This window comes from Bacillus rossius, chromosome 1 (genome assembly GCF_032445375.1).
Source record: "Bacillus rossius redtenbacheri isolate Brsri chromosome 1, Brsri_v3, whole genome shotgun sequence".
NCBI lineage: Eukaryota > Metazoa > Arthropoda > Insecta > Phasmatodea > Bacillidae > Bacillus > Bacillus rossius.
The window spans coordinates 8,371,630-8,391,748 of NC_086330.1; the positions used below are offsets into that span (position 1 = coordinate 8,371,630).

At 40.5% G+C, this 20,119-nt stretch overlaps 1 protein-coding gene across 3 annotated transcripts in view; it reads left to right on the forward strand.

The window, feature by feature from the left end:
• The window catches only part of LOC134531770 (protein SDA1 homolog), a 48,679-nt gene that overhangs the window by 15,739 nt on the left and 12,821 nt on the right, over positions 1 to 20,119 (forward strand). For all 3 annotated transcript variants that reach the window (XM_063367673.1, XM_063367664.1, XM_063367683.1), the window contains exons 8-17: positions 5,547 to 5,621; positions 6,354 to 6,452; positions 6,792 to 6,864; positions 9,954 to 10,115; positions 11,604 to 11,662; positions 11,753 to 11,829; positions 15,031 to 15,205; positions 15,830 to 15,934; positions 18,278 to 18,412; positions 19,495 to 19,691. In XM_063367673.1, coding sequence (XP_063223743.1) covers positions 5,547 to 5,621; positions 6,354 to 6,452; positions 6,792 to 6,864; positions 9,954 to 10,115; positions 11,604 to 11,662; positions 11,753 to 11,829; positions 15,031 to 15,205; positions 15,830 to 15,934; positions 18,278 to 18,412; positions 19,495 to 19,691 — 1,157 coding nt within the window. The remainder of the gene's footprint in view (positions 1 to 5,546; positions 5,622 to 6,353; positions 6,453 to 6,791; positions 6,865 to 9,953; positions 10,116 to 11,603; positions 11,663 to 11,752; positions 11,830 to 15,030; positions 15,206 to 15,829; positions 15,935 to 18,277; positions 18,413 to 19,494; positions 19,692 to 20,119) is intronic.

Below are 20,119 nucleotides of genomic sequence, written 5' to 3' on the forward strand. Positions count from 1 at the left end.
ACATTGGATACAGCTGCGACATCAAATTTCATCAACCCAACCTTACTACCACCTGATATTCAACAGATCTACTCACTACCACAAGGATGGGTAGGCCTAGCACGAAAAGGCACATATCTACCAATCCAAGGAGTCGTCCAGATACCACTAACCACAGCAGCTGGGACCAATGAACTGAAATTCTTCCTAGCCAGAGACCTTGAAGAACCCATCATCCTAGGACAACCCTGGCTACTGGAACAACATTGCATCCTGGACTATCTTGAAAGGAGAATCTACCTTGGGAACACAAAGAGATATGCCATCAACTGGGAAACACCGCAAGACCCAGCACCCCTCCAACCCCTGACAGAGGGCGAAGTAACACACCAGTTAAAACCAGACCAAGTACCTCAACTCTTGAGTCTCATCAACACTCACATTAAGGTATTCAAAGTCAGAGAGCGGCTCCAGCAAACAACCTCAACAGAACATCAGATTCACCTCAACAGCCCAACACCAGTTTATGATCGGCCAAGCCTACCATCTGTACCGAAACAGCAAATCATACGAGAGCAAGTCGAGGAGATGAAGAGGCAAGGAATAATAGAACCCACCAACTCTGCCTACAACTCTCGAATCGTGCTGGTTCCTAAGAAAGGTGGGGAACTGCGATTTTGTGTAGACTATTCTCGCCTCAATAAAATCACCCAGATGGTCGCACCTCCAACCATTCACGTCCAGCATACCCTTAAAGATCTAGGACAAGCAAAAATCTTCTCTACCCTCGACATGCAAAGCGTTTACTGGCAGATTCCAGTTCATGAAGACGCCAGGCACCTCACCGCCTTCACCACGCCTGACGGAGAACAGTTTCAATTTCGTGTCATGCCCTTTGGGTTGAAAAATGCACCGGCAACCTACCAAAGAATGATGAACACCACTATCCTTGCCGGATACATAGGTAAATTCTGCAGTGCCTACCTCGATGATATCATATACTCTCGCGATTGGGAAGAACACCAAAGGCACCTACATCTGGTACTGGAACGCCTGGCAATCCATAGACTTACCGCCCGCCTACCGAAATGTCAGTTTGGGCAAGAAACTATCGAGTACCTGGGACACCTTATCACACCTCAGGGAAATCAAGCACGACCAGAACAAATCCAGGCAATTCAAGAAGCACCCGTACCTGGGAACCGGAAGCAGCTTCGACGCTTCCTAGGGCTATGCAACTGGTTGAGGGAATACATCCCCAATGTAGCTCCCAACATGGGAACTCTGACCACACTGCTCTCCAAAAACCAGCGCTGGAAGTGGACGCCCCAACACCAGGAGGCATTCCAGCAGCTTAAAGAAAAGTTCAAGCAACCAACCCAGCTACACCGGCCAACACCGGAAATACCGCTAATACTTCAAACAGATGCCAGCCACAGGGGACTTGGAGCAGTCCTATACCAAGAAGGACCCCAGAAACAAAAAAAAATCATCAGTTACTCCAGTACCTTGATGACCAAAGCTGAACAGAAATATAACATCTATGAACAAGAATGCTTGGGAATTGTTTGGGCTGTACGCAAATACAGGTACTACTTGGAAGACCGCCCTTTTGTACTGAAGACAGACAACCAAGCCCTTACCTGGTTAAACTCTGCCAAGGACAAGAAAACCAAACTGTCCCAATGGGCGCTACTACTGCAAGAGTTCCAATTCACTATAGAGCATTGTCCGGGACGAGAAAATGATTTACCCGATGCTCTGTCCCGACAACCCACTCATAAATATGAGACAGTCCCGCTGCACAATTGGGAGGAGACTTTGCCTCCATCACCTTCACCACTGCGCCGACCGCCTACCACCATCTCCAAATTATCAAGCATGATAATAGTTTGGAGAGACTAATGGCTGAGCAACAGAAGGACCCAGAGGTTCACCAATTAATAGAAACTTGTCCATCCACCTGTAAAGAGGACCAAGGGATAATATGGTACCACCCCAACCAAAACACCAAGTGGAAGATATGGGTACCACAATCACTACGAGTATCCATCTGCCAACACTTCCATGATCACCCATTGGCAGGACACCCTGGCATCCAAGAAACGATCCGAGAAATCCAGAGAAGATACTCCTGGAGAGGAATGACCTGGGACATACGAGAATATGTCCGCCAATGCCACATGTGTGCAGCAACCAAAGCAAGTGCTACACAACACCCTACAGGAACACCGAGGCGCCCAACAACACCATGGAACCAATTAGCCCTAGACCTGATGGGACCTTACCCCAGAAGCACGACAGGTAAGTACTTCCTACTCGTGGTCACAGACCTTTTCTCACGATGGATCGAAGCCTTTCCCCTCGCTAAAGCTGATTCATTTTCTATCTTAAAGAAACTCCAAGATGAAGTGTTCCCTCGATGGGGATACCCCAAAAGCATACTTACAGACAATGGGGTGCAATTCACTAGCAAACTATGAGCCGACACTTGCGCCAAATGGGAAATAGAAACCTGGGCCACTCCAGTTTACCATCCCCAGGCAAACCCTACTGAGCGCCGTAATCAGGATCTGAAGAAAGGGCTCAGGTTGCGTACATCGGGCAATCATCGCCACTGGGATTGCTACCTGGGAGAAATCCTCTTCACACTGCGGCGTAGGCACAATGAAGCAATCGGAACCAGCCCCAGCGAATTGAACTTGGGACGACAGATCCAGCGACCCGGAGATTGGAAATGGAGTTCCAACCCCACATACCATCCTTCAGCCGAAGAGATCCATCTACGAGCTGCCACCAGAGTAGACGCTGCACGAAAGGCTCAACTAGGGTACCTAGCCCACAAGTATCCTACACTGAAGAATCCGCCCAACCACCAGTTTGCCGAAGGACAAATGGTACTCGCCAAGACCCATCCACTCAGCAATAAGCCTAACCACTTCTGCGCCGAATTCGCACCAAAGTGGGAAGGACCCTACCAAGTCCTCCAGCGACAAGGAAATGTCTACTGGATAGAGGACTCACATGGGAAAATACGGAAAATATCTCGTGACCAGCTGAAGCCAGCACCATCAACTACTATACCGAGGGAGGCTCCCAGTCCTCCTCCCACACAAGTAAGAAGAAGAGGCATACTCACCCCAGCAATGGAAAATTAGGAAGATGAAGGTTGTCCGAGCTCAGTAGCTGACAATAGAAACCGGCAAGTCACCATGGGTAAAGCAAGTGATAAACCCATCATCTTGCCCTCTGTAACCAAGGGAACTTATTCTCCCATGACTTTCCAGCCAGAAGGCGCGATGCCTACCACGAACCCCTGGAAAGCACAGGAGACCTCGACCAGAACCCCGCTCCCAACCACTCCAAGGGAGGTTCAACCAACCCAGTTCCAGGATAACCAGGGCTGGACCAACCACTCCAAGGGCAAGGATCCAGAACATCTCCCAGGGAAAGGACAACCAACCGCTCCAGAGCAACCGTGTGCCTCAAGGCAGCCCCTGAACTCCGAGGAAATCAACACAGGACAGCACCCAAAACCAACGGAGCTCATACAGCAGAGGCCAGTCAAACCCCAACTAGGCCTCTACCAGACTCCACAGCGACGCCAGATGCCGTGGCGGAGCTGCAAAGGAGACCCCAAGGACCTACCAGGACGGTACCGAGAGACAGTTTGGCGGCCACCAAACCGACGGCCTTACCAATGGCCGAATCCTACAACAACCGGCAGCAGTCCCAATAGGCGTTCCCAGGAGACCACCGGCAGCTGTCCCAATAGGCGTTCCCAGGAGACCACCGGCAGCTGTCCCCAATCAGGACTTCCAGAAAGCTGAAGAAGCCATATCCGAAGTGATAACCCAGAGACTCGTACACTACAGAGACTGACAGTTATCTATGTGTAAAGTGTTCCTCCAAGATGTCCTAGCTTCTTCTCCCGTAAAGTAACGCTCGCCACTAGGGGGGAAATTGACGCTTGCCCGCTCTCTCTATGTTAAATATCACGTTACTTTACGTTATAATTAAACCCAAAACGAGTTTTAATAAGCTCAGAAGCAATTCAGGGGAAAAAGGTATTTCGGCAGTAGGCCTACTCACGTAATATGCGGCGACGAATCTGTGCGACGTCGTAGGTTATAAACAAAGCGACGAACAATAGAATAATTCATCAAAGCAACCAACCATCTTTGCCCTTTATTTTTTACGTCGCTATAACCACACATATTAATTTACTTCGGGATATCATAGTAAATATGGACGAGTTATGTACACAAGTAGATATTTTTCTTTCGCCACAGCTAAACATGTACATTGTGACGCCATCTTGTGACCGGCGATCTACCAACTGTATTTATATTTTATAATAGTATAAATTTAACTAATTAAGTTGTAAAAGCAAGTTTAAATACTTTTTAATACATAGGATTGAATATTAATGTAGGTACATATAATTATTTATGCCACATTAATCTTTTCTTTTTAATTATTTATATCTAGTTTATACTTCCACCACCAGGGCAGGGAAATTTCGGCGAGAGTTATGCGCGCGCGCATCTCATCCCTTCCAAAGAGGAGTTCGCTCCTCCCTTCCTTTTCTTCGTTCCCACGCATTTCTCCCTATATAAAGGCGAGGTCATCCACCTGAAAGTAGTTGATCGGCCCGACGGCCAGTGAGGCTGGAATCCGCCCACTGACCATAGGACGATCATAGGGGGAGCAGCAGAACGACTGGCTATCCGTTTTCTGCTGCTCGCACCCCTCCTTCACGAGTCAGGCCATCCGAGGACCTATCTCGGCCTAGGGAATTTGTCCCCCCCCCCCCCCCCCCCCCCCTATTCTTGACGATAGGGTGTACTGTGTATAAATTCTGTGTATGTAGTGAAAGCCGACGCAGGCGACCTATTGTACTGTTTGGACATTCAGGTCAATAAAAGTTCCTTGTAAAATACCGACATTTTCAATGAACAGCCTACCCCCATCCCTCACCCCACTAGCTATTCGCCTTCACCAGCTAACTGCGAATCCTGCCGCAAGACCAGTTGGACCTTCTCCACCCTATACCTGGCTCTCACCCAAGAGGGCTCGGTGCAAGGAGACAGATCATAGTTAGCGATCATGTTATTTTTCAAGTTTTACTTTTATTTATTAATATGTTGTAAAGTACAATTAAATTCTAATCCAGGTTATTATGCATTAATTATATTACCAAAACATTATCAGTTAACACAGATTCAGTTGCCAATTACTGAAGTGATGATTGTATCAAAATATTTGTTTCCTGCCCTTAGCAGGTCCAACACAGCTACAATAGATATTTTTTTAACTTGTATGTTCTGAATATATCAGAAGAGAAATCTCTAAAAAAATTATAAGAGAATTTACTCTCTTTGATGGAAGCAATCTGGAATGAAAATGTGGACAAATGGAAGAGCATAAAGCATAAATCATTATTGGTAGTTTCTAGTTGTATTCAGTAAAAGTTGTTGTAGTAGATTCTTATTTGTAATCAGTGGCTACTTTGATGCACAAAGATAGCAAAACTTGATAAAATTGTTGGTTTTTTGTATTTACAGGTGGTCACTGCAGCATTGAAATTCTTTCTGGGGTCCGACGAACCTGACAAAAATTCTGACGACAGTGACTCTGATGTAAGTCAAGAATTAAATTATTTTTAAAAGGATTTGAACTTTTTAGTGGTAGCCAGGTTTGAGATGGTTTTGAATCACATAGTCGTAGCCTGATTTGGTATCTTTTTTTATTAACTTGTGTTCTCGATAAGGAGCAACCAAATTAACTGGCTTCGAAGAATCGCTGATGCTCATCGTCCCGAAATGTGACGTGATATAACCATGATGTGAAGCAGCAGCAGCTGATGTGGGAAGTTAGGAGTACCTTGAGAAAACCTCCACACCATGACAGTGTCTTCTCCACTGTTTACTGATGTTCCTGGTTCGAAAAAGTGTCATCCGATACAACCCTGCAGTGGCTGGGAACTCCTGTGTTGGAATTTTACTGACTATCCACTATGCTACCATGCTGTGTGATTGCGATCAAAGTACCACACTCGTGTTTGCAATCACCAAAGTGCCACACTATTGGTGTAGGAAGGAGTGGTGGTTCAACCTGAATCCCAGCATGGCGAATTTTAGTTTTTGGGAACAGAGTTGGTACTCTAGTGGTCTGGAAGATCTTTTGTTTTAATGCTTAGCAAAACCTTTTTTGATACTTATGGAAAAACTAGAATTTTTTTTTAAGTTCAGGGAATTTAAAAGAAGAGGGGAATTTATACTCATAGTGTCATAGTTATAGAGCATTTAGAGGTACATATATGTGCCTTGCTGAATATTTTTGGTTTTTGTTGTACTTTTTTTTCTTTTCAGAATGAAATCTCAGCGAAAGAGGTCATCATGGCAAATAAAGTAAACAAAAAGACTCGCAAACGGGACAAGCAACTCAAGAAGGTTAAACAAATTGTTCAGGTAAGATTATTTACACTCTGTTAGCTTTTACCTTTACCAGTGAAATCAATAGGCTTTGGGGTTGTGTAGTTAAAATTTTTTTATGTTAATTCGAAGACATCATTCAGTAAAATGTTTACGGGGAACATATTTAATGTACGTATACAGATTTGTTAGATGAAATGTTAAATTTATCTGCAGTTTAACGGTATTAAGATTGATAAATTAAATAGATATCCAGTGAATTGTAACTTTATTTAAGTTATTTAATGTCTTTTACTAACCAATAGTTTTTTTTTACTAGTTCCTAATTCCATTTATTTCATTTCTGAAATTACATTGCGTCAAAATTCTTTATAGAAAAAGAAAAAGAAGAAAAATGCAGTCCCAGTTTACAACTTCTCTGCTCTTCACTTGATTCACGATCCTCAAGGTGAGTGTATATGCACATTAGTTGCTGTTCCTTTGCACCTCGTTGCGACTCTAGAGTTTGGTTCGCTGTGACCAGGGCTTTTGTGGTCCAGTTGAGGATCAGCTAGTCCTGTTCCGGCCTGTTGCAGGCCCAGTTGTGGGTAGATCTGCATTTGAGTTTAAAGAAATTTTTTTTCTTTTGGAAACACGACATGTCTTAAATAATGTTCACAGGCTTTCACAGCCGTTGTCTGAAGTAGCTTGGCTTCTGGGTTGTAGCCGTGACCTTGGCGAATAATTCACTGACGTTTCGGTCGACATTGCTCCCTGATAATGGCGACTGCAATGTCGACCGAAACGTCAGTGAATTATTCGCCAAGGACGCAGCTACAACCCAGAAGCCAAGCTACTGCATGTCATTATTCTCATTGTTCATTTGTTTTATTTACCTATATTCATTGTTAGTGTGCCATGATGTAATCCTATCAAGGCCTGGATGCTATCCTTTCATGTTAATTTTTCATGAATGCATGTGTTAGTGATTTTGAGCACAGTAAGCCATTCTGTTTTTGTTTAGTTTGTTACTTAACAAAATTTTAACCACTAGGCCTCCCCCGAGTGTGAACTTTGTTCAAGCGCCTGCTGTTCAGGATAATAGGAATGTACTACTTTTAATTCTAATTGGCCGATACAGCTCTATGGAATGAGAAACATACTGATCAACAATAGCTTGCAATTTTTTGAATTGCAGTTTGGAAGAAATTTCATTTGGTGCTACTGATGGTAAGATATCAGGCTGTCAGGGAAATTGTCTCAAATTTTACAGTTTAAAAAAATAGTACCAGTGGCAATCCATTTCTCTGACATAAATTGCTGGTACTACTTTTTTTATAACTGTCAAATTTGAGTAAAGCTAAAAGTCAAAACAGACTATATGTAGTTCTAAAATAGTTATGTAATTTCTTTATTTGTCTATAACAGTATTTTTGTAATTTGGTTGTAAACTTGTAATACTTCATTTTGGTAAGTTTTTCACTATGAGGGCGTACCGGTGTTGAGGTGAGAATATCGATGGAAATTAATGGGCGCCACCACGCGAGTGGGCACGTGGACCCGGCTGAAAGACTCTAACTCAGGGCGTTACGTGGCCCGTGTGCGGCGAGATATTAGCCCTCCAGATGTTATACGCAGCTCCTGTCCCTAACTAAGCCCGCTCTCAGCGTCGGGCACGCTTCTAATTACCGCAGTGGGCTCTCAGGGCGTCCCACACGCCGCTGACCAGGTTAGGGACCCACGTGGCCCCCCGAACACAATACACGTAACACAGTTAATTGGTTTTCATTCTACTCACGGTACACGTCCTTACACGATCCTCCGTTGATACAACTCTAAAACACCCGAGGCACGAATCAGATTAGGTGAGGAGGCGAACCACGCACGTGGTCGCCTCAAGGTAGAGCCACGTCCGCCCTCGGCCGGCGGGAGAGAGAGACTGGGTGAGCTCATCGCTTGCGGGTGGCAACATGGCGCCCCTTCGCGCCGAACACAATTACCGTTACACTTTGCTGTAGCGTGCCCCGGGTTACTATTAGAAAATACATAAATCCCTTTACAATAATTATTAAATTACTTCCATGTCCAGACCTTCTGTAATAATTCCTTATAAGCATAAAACATGGTTCAAATGAGTTGCATGCTAGTTCCTCCGTCGCCCGCTAGGGAGCGTCCTTGTTCGTGCTTGGACTTATTAAATAACAAAAGATCATGAAGTTATTAATTAAAAGACACTCACATGCATAGCCATCGTTACACTGTTTTGGGGTGGAAAGAAAAAGGATTACAATATTAATTAATATATATTAGGGGTGCGGCGCACTGCATCTAAGCGCCCTCTTGCCGGGCTAGCAACACACGCACACACGAGCGGGAGGTTTGAACAGAGATGGTGGTTGGGCGCTGACATATCGGGCTCAAAAGGGGCCGCAGGCCCGGACGACGTCAACTAAATATATGTTAGTATACATTTAAGTATTTATATTATACATATGTATTTGTAATCAAGTGTTTTAATCAAAAATTGTGTATGTTATAGTTTTTAATGAATGTGTAAAATTTCTCTTGGGTTGCTACCGCAATGGGGGTTGAAGTGTTCGTCGAATCCTAGGATGCCACCACATGTATAAAGGGAATGAGGACCCGGCTACTCTGTTCTCAGGGCCATGACGTAGCCCGAGTGTGGCGAGGCCCGTTTCCACTGTCTCACTGAAAATCTCTGAAAATGATGACAGGTGCATGAAGCTCCTTCCTCTAGCAGCACTCGCGACTCACTGCCCGTTCGTCCTCGCTCGGCAACTCTCGGGAGCGGAGCAATGGCGTCACCGGTAGGCGCGGGCCGACACACACACACACTTCGGCAGGCGGTCGTAGAGGGTGGTGGTGGATGGGACCGGACGGTGGTGGCACATCGGGCTCAGAAGGGCGCAGCCCGGGACAATGTCAGGGTCTTGTAGTGAAATTTCATTAACGTACCTGTAAAAGGTTAAAAACATCAGTTTTGGTTCTTAAGATTGAAAGTACGAAATGTAAAGCATCTTGTGGGGACGTGAAAAACATTCTTGAAAACGGAGAATCCTCCAAGACTTTGTTACGAGGTTTCACTGTTCTTTTAAAAAGGCAGGTGGGTGCGGTGTGGAGTGACGGAGACGGAGGTGTTGTCCCGCAGGCCTGGAGTGACGGGGGTGTTGTCCCGCAGGCCTGGAGTGACGGGGGTGTTGTCCTGCAGGCCTGGAGTGACGGAGGTGTTGTCCCGCAGGCCTGGAGTGACGGAGGTGTTGTCCCGCAGGCCTGGAGTGACGGAGGTGTTGTCCCGCAGGCCTGGAGTGACGGGGGTGTTGTCCCGCAGGCCTGGAGTGACGGGGGTGTTGTCCCGCAGGCCTGGAGTGACGGGGGTGTTGTCCCGCAGGCCTGGAGTGACGGGGGTGTTGTCCCGCAGGCCTGGAGTGACGGGGGTGTTGTCCCGCAGGCTTGGAGTGACGGGAGGGTGTCCCGCAGGCCTGGAGTGACGGAGGTGTTGTCCCGCAGGCCTGGAGTGACGGAGGTGTTGTCCCGCAGGCCTGGCGGAGAAGCTGTTCCAGCAGCTGGAGAGGAGCAACGACAGGTTCGAGGTGAAGCTGCTGCTGATGGAGGTGGTGTCTCGGCTCGTGGGCCTGCACCAGCTGCTGCTGCTCAACTACTACCCCTTCCTGCAGCGCTTCCTGCAGCCGCACCAGAGAGGTAGCCTCCTCGTCAGTCTCGCATGACAGCATCTTAACCACTAGGACCCCACCCCGTGTGTGAACTTTGTTCAAGCGCCTGCTGTTTCGTGAATATAGGAATGTACTACTTTTAATTCCAATTGGCCGATACAGATCTATGGAATGAGAAACATGCTGATCAACAATAGCTTGCAATTTTTTGAATTGCAGTTTGGAAGAAATTTCATTTGGGTGCTACTAGTGGTAAGATATCAGACACGAAAATAGGATACTCTGAAACGCCCACCACAGCCAAACTATACACTTGAGTCTAATAATAACTGTACCATCGTAAAGCCCGCTCTGACGTCGATAGGAAATGGTGGGTCCAATGCACCTCTACGCCCTCCAACCCCATCATCTTCCATGCTAGCAAGTGAGCTAGCAACGAAAGTACTTGGTCGATTTGCTCCAAACAACTTTTGTTCTTTACGTTAGGATGTTAACTACATTTTGTAAAAAAAACTAAATACTACAATATTTTGTCCACAATAATTCTTCACACAAGCAGCGAGGAATAATCCCTAACCAAAAACGAAGATATCGAAGAAGCTAAGAGTGCCACCCATTTCTAACCGGCCACCTAGACTTTCTGGTGCAGAGAGATGTCGGCTCTATTGGTTAGGAAAGAAAGAAGCCCAGAAAATACAACGCAGGTGGCCCAAAGGGATGAGCGCGCGTGACAAAATACGATGCCTTGATCGCTTCAGCCGTCTACATCGGCCCAACCCAACGATAATGCATTGAATATGGAATCAATGGATGTGGACCACCCAGAGGAATCAGAAAATCATAACATCGCACTTTTGAACTTGAATTGATTTCACGATAAAACATAGGGGTTGTGCCCAACTTATGCCAACCCTAATTTTTTTAGATTAAAATATACACCGGTAATTGGGCTTCCTCGTGGTGATAAGGAGTCCTCCCCCTACTTCACTCTCTGCGGGTCCTTCTAGAAGTTTTGTTTGATATAAAATGTTTGGTGCACATTATTACTGGACAGGGCAACAGAATTTCCAGCATTATACAATACTACCTTGATAATCATATCTCATTTTTAACAGTAAGTTTTTAATTAAATGTAAGTTTAAACCAGCAATAATTCTGATACGAGGAAATTGTGTGACTAGAATATATTGCAGCAAATATTCAACAATAGCCCATCAACATATTCTATAAACGTATGGAGTTACCACATATCTATATTATCGTAAGGCTTTTTGTGATCAGCTAACATCAGAAAAAATTTTTGCAGGAAGTGTTATTAAGTTGTTAAATTTATCACATGATGAGAAGGCAAATTTTTTTTTGTACCCCTTATGGATACTGTGTTCCAAATATATGTCTATATTTTTATCGTTTATGTACTGTTTTGCGTGTCTCTTTAGTTGTCTGTACTTGTGTTATACACATTAACAAATATTTTAATGATTATATTACATATATATTTTCGTTTCCTTTTCAGAGGTAACCAAGATTTTGCAGTGCTTGGCACAATCAGCACATGAACTAGTACCACCAGACGTAAGTGCTTGGCAATCATAATGTGATTTACCCGGAAAAAAACTTTATTTGTTACGTTATTAATGCGAACTTTATTTATCTCCTTTGCAGGTACTAGCACCTCTCTTGAAAACGCTCGTCAATAACTTTGTCACAGAGAGAAACTCGTCCGATGTAATGGCGGTGGGGTAAGTAGACAACGTCTAAAGGTTTTCGTATAGTGATTGTGAACAGGGTTCCAGCAGCCAGAGAAAATTGGGGCATTGGAAAGTCATCTTCAAAACCAAGGAATCACAGAAAAATTGATAAAAGCTCCATTACGAGACTATAATCAATTTTTTATACTACTTTGTATCATAATGTCTTATAACCGGTGTGGCGTATTGTGTGTTTGTAATATGTATGTTATATTTACGTAATTAATTAAAAGTAAGGGATACATACAGCTTTGTATTATTTTAATGCATAATGAACTACGTGATCACAATCAATAAGACAGTATGGTATCTTTTCAAAATTTTGTCAAACAAATAATTTTTTTTACAGACTGGCAGTCAATGATGGTTACTTAATGTTATTAACTCTTTTTTTTATTTGATTTGAATTTTGAATCAAACTTTGAATCGATTATCACAATATTCAAAATTATTAAATGTTTTTGGAATAAAATTTTAACATACAGTGAAACTGATTTTTAAACTTTACAGGAGCTCTAGAAAAATTGATTCAAAATATAGTAAAACGAAAAAGAAAGGAATGTATTTGGAACAGTTTAAAAGTTTAAAATGAAGGAAAATAAGAAAATAAATAACAAAAAAGCAAAATATAATTAACAAGGATGAAAAATAGGAACTGCGTATAACGATATCATTACAGAGCATTACTTTTTTACTAGGATGCAATACATAAGTGACATGTAAATGAGACTTATTACATAAGCGGCCCACAATATAAAAGTACATCAACACCCCGAAAACTTTATGTAAACTAAGTGTAATATTTTTTGGGAGGACCAAACTTTAGAAATTTACCATTTAATATTTATAAAGATGCTTATCCATCGTAATTTTGATTGCAATGTGTAAAATTTCACTAAGTACCAAAATTCTATTTTAAAGAGGCGGAAAGGGTAAAGGGGCTAGTTTTTAGAAATCTTATGTAGACAGTGACATTATACTTATTTTGAAGGTTTATTGTGTAAAATTCCATTAAGCTCTGAATAAAACTTTAAATTAAAAAAAAAAAAAATACAAACAAACAGAAACTCTTCTTTACATTTATCTATATACACACAATCACGTTTACCCAATAAATAATTTAGATTATTTTTATAAGATTTATTTTTATCGTAAGTAAAAAATAAATGTTATATGCCTACCTACTGTAAAAATAACCATACGATGGACTGGGCTGTGTATTTTAAGTTACTGTTATACCAGTTATTTAAACAATAACAATTAATAATATGATTTTTTTTAAATTATGGTGTTGAAATTAATGATGATGATTCATATAAGAAAATATAAATATAAACGGACAAGATTCAATCTCAAAATCTTCTTTCTTTGGGCATGCATAATACTGCAATGCTAAATACATCTACCTTCACAAAGTGTAAAATACTGTGATATCAATAATGCAACCCCAAAATTATAATGTATTTTTTAAGTTGCGACTATTTCTTTGTGTGACTATTAATTTTTATAAAGTGTATTCTAGAACATTTTTATCAACTTTGATCATTTAGCAACATTATAATTGTTACAACCAATATTGCATGTACTGTTTTAGCCATGATAAATAACCACAATTGCAGAAAACTTAGAAAAAACTTACATTCTGTGTGGCCAAAAAACCCTTATCACATATGCACTAAAGGCATAGAATCAGGCCCTGCCGCTAGAATGAGCTGCATAACGTGTCTCCGTTGTTTTTGTTTTTTTTTTGACAACTTTCCTATGTTGTTTTACTACAATCAGCAGTCAAGTACCATAATTTTGAATCCTGAATAGGGTACCTTATTATTTGATGCAATGTACTATATATATGGTTCAGCATACCTCTGTTATCATGCACTTGCACATATTTCTGAGCAAAGAAAAAAAAATTAAATAACTAAAATATTCATAACTAGGTATGAAAATTCAGGATTAAAATTATTTACAAATAAGGTTGCAAGTAATCCAAAGTCAAAATACCTTTTAAATCATATGTAACTTTCATTAAAACACATTTCCTACTTTTTAATTGTATTTGGTGTTTTTTTTGCCAATTCATGAGTTGCGATATTTCCGGGTTTTTAGTTATAAGTGATGTAAAGCTTTAAACATCAATTCATGGGTAATAATACCTGAAGTTAATTAGTATTTGACAACTTTAAGTCATGGTAGTTTATTTATTTGATATTTTTTAAAAGAATACTGAGCCTGCATTATTTTTCTAAAGTCCTATTTATAGTTTAAATGATCATCCTTGTCTGCTAGTGGAAAGAGATGGGGATCTCGCCATAAAGAACTCTGTTTACGTTCCGACACTTCCTGCCGATGTTATCTTCCCATCTGTGCAGGCGAGCGGCGAACGCAAGACGGTGACAGTAGGGAACGGGAGACTGTCCGTTGTCTGTTTCGCCTGAAATTTTCAAATATTTACCAACCGTTCTTTTGTCACATGAGGCTTGGAGTGAAGTTGAAAAGACGTGTGCTTGTTGGCCGCCGAGATACACTGCGGCATTTTACCGGGAGTCAATTGCATTTTCACTGTTACGCCTTCCTAAGGTACCGGTAATGGTACCGACATATTTACGGTTCTCGTTGCCAGTTAATTCCCTGAATACCGGCGGTACCGAGAAGTAAGAACCGGGGACTGACCCATCACCAGTTTCCTGATTTTTAAATTGCTTTTAGGAAACTTTGTGGTTGTAGTAACTTTTAATTTGGGTGTTATTTGGTGTACCAACATGCTTTTTGGTTTCACCGCAATGCACCATATACCGTGTTTTATCGCTTGATGGTCCGCACGCGCGTAATCGTCGCAACCATATTTTAGGCTGTCAAAATTGGGATAAAAAAAACTTCTTGCGTAAACGTCGCATGGAATTTTTTGGTCCCGCTAGTAGATGCCGAGCGCTTTGCGTAGGCATCTTTTCCGTATAAAACGATGTATGTATTTTAAAGTAGAAATCTAATATTTGTTCGGTCATTACCACTTACCGTAATCTTGTTCCTTTCTAGTGGTGACAAATCATTAAAATATATATAGTATTATATTTAGTTTGAAAAGTTGAATGTGAAATTATTGGTGAGTGTGAGATATCTCTGGGGAGTCCTCGCAGACCCGTGCAGACGACGGTCAGGGAACACAGCAGGTGACGGGCGTGGCCTCCTCCACAGCCTGAACGCGGTGCGGGAGCTGTGCGGCCGCTGCCCGCTGGCCATGGACGAGGACCTGCTCCGGGACCTGACCCAGTACAAGAAGTACCGGGAGCGCAGCGTCATGATGGCCGCCCAGTCCCTAATCCACCTGTTCCGCGTCTCCATGCCCGACATGCTGCGCAAGAAGGACCGGGTGGGCGTCCGGTTCTCTTAGTGCCTCAAATCATCCTTCTTTTTATTCATTTATTTATTAACATTGTAACATGCCCGCCAACAGGCCGATGGCTTTGGCGGTGGGCACGACACATATATACAAGGACAACATATAAACAACACAAACAAAATACAAACAAGGAAAGTTTAAAATATGTATAACTATTAAAAATAAACATCAAAATATAAAATGCATAAAAAGAAATACATACAAAACATAGACATTACAGTATAATGAAATTACTAATTGCAGGCTTATCGCTTATGTAAAAATAAATTAAAAAAAAGAAAAATACATTATATTGATGGCTTAGAATGAAAACCTTGTATCTCATACCGAACATACAAGGTTTTCTCTCTACAATGTGGAGTGCTACTGATATACGTGGTTTCTTTTTTTCCCGTTAGAAAGCAGTAGGATGCACATTTTATTTCTTTCAGCCAAACATTTTGTGAGATACCAGGTTTTCCAGCCAAAAACATAAAAAACGTATGTTCGTCCAAAAATTGAGATACGAGGTTTTCATTCTAAGCCATCAATATACCTAGCGACACAACTCCACTCCCACGATGTTACTAACGCAGTTGTGTCGTGTGTGTACAGGGTCGGCCGACTGAAGCTAGAGCTGAGTTGAAGCAGAAGAAGTACGGAGAAGTGGACGCAAAATCGTACGTTCCTGGAGCGGAGGTCTTGTTGGACAAAAACAAGGTACCGTTTGTTGTGTGACAGTTGGTAATAAACTACGCACCTAGTCTTATTAACTGCATCAGTTCAAAGAGATTGATTTGATATCTGTGGTAAGGTGAAAGTTTTTAATCTGTTATTTACACCATAGAAAACACCTAGTCACCAGTTTTGTTTTAGATGCTAGTTCCTACATGAAAATGATTTTAACTATTTTCTTCCTCTTTATTCCAGTTGTATTAGGTAATACTACAAATGCTTACACACTTGTGTCAGCATACTGTCATATAATTTGTCTTGAAAATGTATTTTTAGCCTGAAGAAGAAATACAAAGTTAATACATGAATGTAATAAAATTTTTAAATACACAAATAACATCTATACATTACAAGTAATGCGACTGCACTGATGTATTCCACACAACTCTCTCAGCATTTTGAGCCGGCAAGTTGCCTTGCTGTACAGCAAAACCCTGTTGGAAGTTTCTCAAGGGTACGGTAAACTTCTGATTGTCCATGTTAATTGGGACCCACTGATGTCCGGATAATCGAAATCCAGTAAAGAAAATTCCGGATAATCCATTAAACTATAAGGGCCTCCCTCAAATTTGGGTCACTGGCATATATTTATCTTTAGTAGAATTCTTAGTACAAGTGAGGTCTTTGTGTACTGTCTCTCGGCTTATTGGGATGTAAACAATACAACACTGTCGCCATATGGTCTTCCTCCGTCTGCTGGAGAGACGACAGTCACCCCCTCCTCTCCCCCTTTCTTCCTGTCCTTAACTTTGTATACTCCTCGGGGGGGGGGGGGGGGGGGGTTTAAGTTATTCTTTCTTCTCAGTTCCTTTTCTTTCATAAAACTAGCACACACAGAAATTTGTGTCAGGCCTGAGAAATATATAAAACACATACCTATTTTAATACACCAACTCTACCAACGTGTGATTTTCACAGACCTAACACAGGAAAGTTTCCATAAATCAAAGATGAATGCAGCAATACGTGCACATCTTGCGGATACGTGGCTGCGGTGCAGGGTCGGGGGGAAAAAGTTTTTTTTTTTTTTTAACGTAATCGAGGTTTTTTTTATTACATTAGTTATTTTGGTTCTCAGCATGTCCAAATGAAAGCCATGGACAATATCCCACTTTCTGCCGCTCATGTTGAACCAGAAAAGTTATAACATCAAATAAGTCCAACAAATCTGCCCATCTGACTGGGACTTGAACCACAGAAAGGGTATTTCCCCACAGGAGGAGGATTCTCCATAGAATGTGTATTTCCCAAAGAAAGGGGGTTTACAGTACAGTCAGAAATTTCCCACATAACAGCAATTTTTTTTTTCAACCAATAAATTTATTTATTTCCTCTTTTTTTTTTTACTAAAATTTCTAATTAATTTAATTTAAGTAGTATTTAGCTGCCTATAATTTACAACTTATTCAGATAATTTAAAGGATAATAATATCTTCATTACATAGCATAAAATATTTATTTGTTCCTGTAAATCACAAGAGACTTTAATGAACAAACCATTGTTGTTATTAGGATGGAATTGGACCTTCCATCAAAATTCATTAAGGTATTCTATTTAAAAATAAATTTTTTTAAAAACCATTTTTTTATAAAATTCATTTGATTTTACCATGGTTTAAACCATTGTGATTTAAATCAGCCAACACTGCTGCAGTGTTCTACATGAAATGTTGCAGTTACAAGCATGGGAAATAATTAGCAGGAGAAAAAGATATTGTTGGCATTATGAAAAAGTGTTGTGATAAGACACGTGAAGATTGCGGACCAAACGGCTTTCTGACACTGTGGCAGGGTGGTTAAAAATGTAGAACTGCCAAGTGAAGAAGTGCGTCAGAGCGATATCATAGCTTTTTAATACCTTCAGAATATAACAAACTAATAATGAAACTTAAATTAAGCATGGACAACCTGAAAACTGGTAATTCCAAGCCTGGATTGTTGAGAGTTTACTGTACGGTACCTAGAAAATTAAACTAACAGGTGAATATTAAAAGGCAAAAACTGTTTGTATTTATAGTCTGAATACTAAATTATTTTAAAATTTAATGTACAGGAAATTTTCTTGGAAGGATTTAATTAAATCTTCTCATGAATTTTACAATATATAAAATAATGTCTTTTAATATTACCCGCCTCAACCCATACATAGTGTTGTAATAGCTTATGAGTTGGAAAACTACAGAATTGGGTAATATATTATCATTGCTCAATATTAGTTATAGATACATGTTTTTTTAGATCCTTTTTTTTGTCTAAAGTATGAAAAAATATGTAATATTTTTAAATTTAGAATAATGGATGTAAAAATATGTGTCGTGATCGTTGCAGAAGCCGGAGGATTCTGTGGCAGTGGACAGCGCTGAGAGCGAAGACGACGACGGTGAGTGGGTTGACATGGATCACTCGTCTGCCGAGGGCGAAGAAGACGCGAACCAGCCTGAGGAATCTGCCGCGAATGACGAGGTACTGGAGCGAACCACCCAAGTGTCATCGAGCGTGTTTAATTGAAACATTGTTAAGGAGTCCTTCGCATCAATACATATAGCTGTTGTGTTTCAAAAGTATTACCTGAAATTGACTACTTTAAATTTTTCCATGAAAGGCTATCATTCAGTCTCCCACACCATGTTGATTTTTTTTTAAATTTTCTCATCAATGATATTATTTAAGGAATATTTATGATATCTTAACATATTACCTTCCTTGCATTTGTTTTTCTGTCACTATGCTTGTCCGAATATAAGTTTTTTTTAGTTCTAATCTAACACGAATACAAATATCAAATTATAATTGAATACGAGTCTTACAAAAATTATTACTCATATATCATAACAAATACATATAAAAAAGAAAAAGTAAATGTGTCAGGCAAATATTTTTAATTAGAATTATGGCCTGACTAATAGCATTGTGAACACATATGAGAATTTCATTTGCTGAGATTTTGCACTAGAAAAGCAATGCATACAAAAAATTATTAATCAAATTTTTTTTTGTAATGTCTCTTTGTAAAAGTCACATACAAATAAGAAGGGACAAAATTTTATGGTGTACTGCAGTAAAACTGAAATAACAAGTGTCAGAATGCATTTTAACCAAGCAGATGCAAAAAAATTAATGTTATATGTTCCTCAGTTTTTTCTTATAGTTTATAACTTGTACTTGCTTAAACACAGAAATGTTAACCAATCAATTTTTTCTCCCCTTATAAAATGCAGCGTGCAGCACTATCAAAAGACACTATTCTGTTGGGAAAACGTATTAACTAACATATAGGATCACTTCTTGTGCATTAAATATTGTACTATCTTCACAAAACAAAGAGTATTTTACATTTAAAAAAAAATAAACCCAAATCTTTTATTAAAAAATAAACTCAATCACAAAATAATACTATAAAATTTTGTGTCTATGTATAAGAGATAAGTGAAAAAAATTCAGTATGGCAGGTAATGCGAGCTTCAAGTCGGCACACTGCCAAATTTTAAATTACTCTGAATCATGCGAATGGAACACATGAAGAGGCTTGGTTGATATGCCCACAGGTGGAAAAGGCTGCTGCCGGCACGTCAGAGGGAGACGGTACTGCTACGGAAAAGGAGACAAAAGCTGCCCTAGCAAGCACCCTGCGAATTCTTTCAGACGAGGACTTCCGCAAGATTGACGCGGCTCAACTCAGCAAGGAAGTGACGTCGGCTCGCAAAGCGAAGAAGCGGCCTGCGACTGAGGAGAAAAACTCCAAGTTTGTATCACATGTTTTTGTGTTTAGTTGTTGCTGTTACGTCAATAAAATTAAGTAGATGGCGTAACTAAAATTGCATAGGACTACTTCATGTGTTAAATCAAACATGTTTTACCATTTTAGCCTTAAAGAAAGCCTAAATTCTACCCATAATAATACTCTAATCATAAGTAAAAACCTGGGGAAAAAAATTACTTAAAAATAGGTATTATCTTTCTTTAAAAAAAAATTTAATTTTTCCAAGATTTTTTTTCATGTTTTAGTTTCAAATTAACTTAATATTTTTTTTACAAGATCAGAAGTGATTGTTAAGAAACACTAAATTCTGTTTTAAAAATACTACACAAATTTAACAAAATTATAAAAAACTGTTCTGATATAATCATAACATATTTTAGCAATTGAAGTATTCTATAACTGAAGATAGA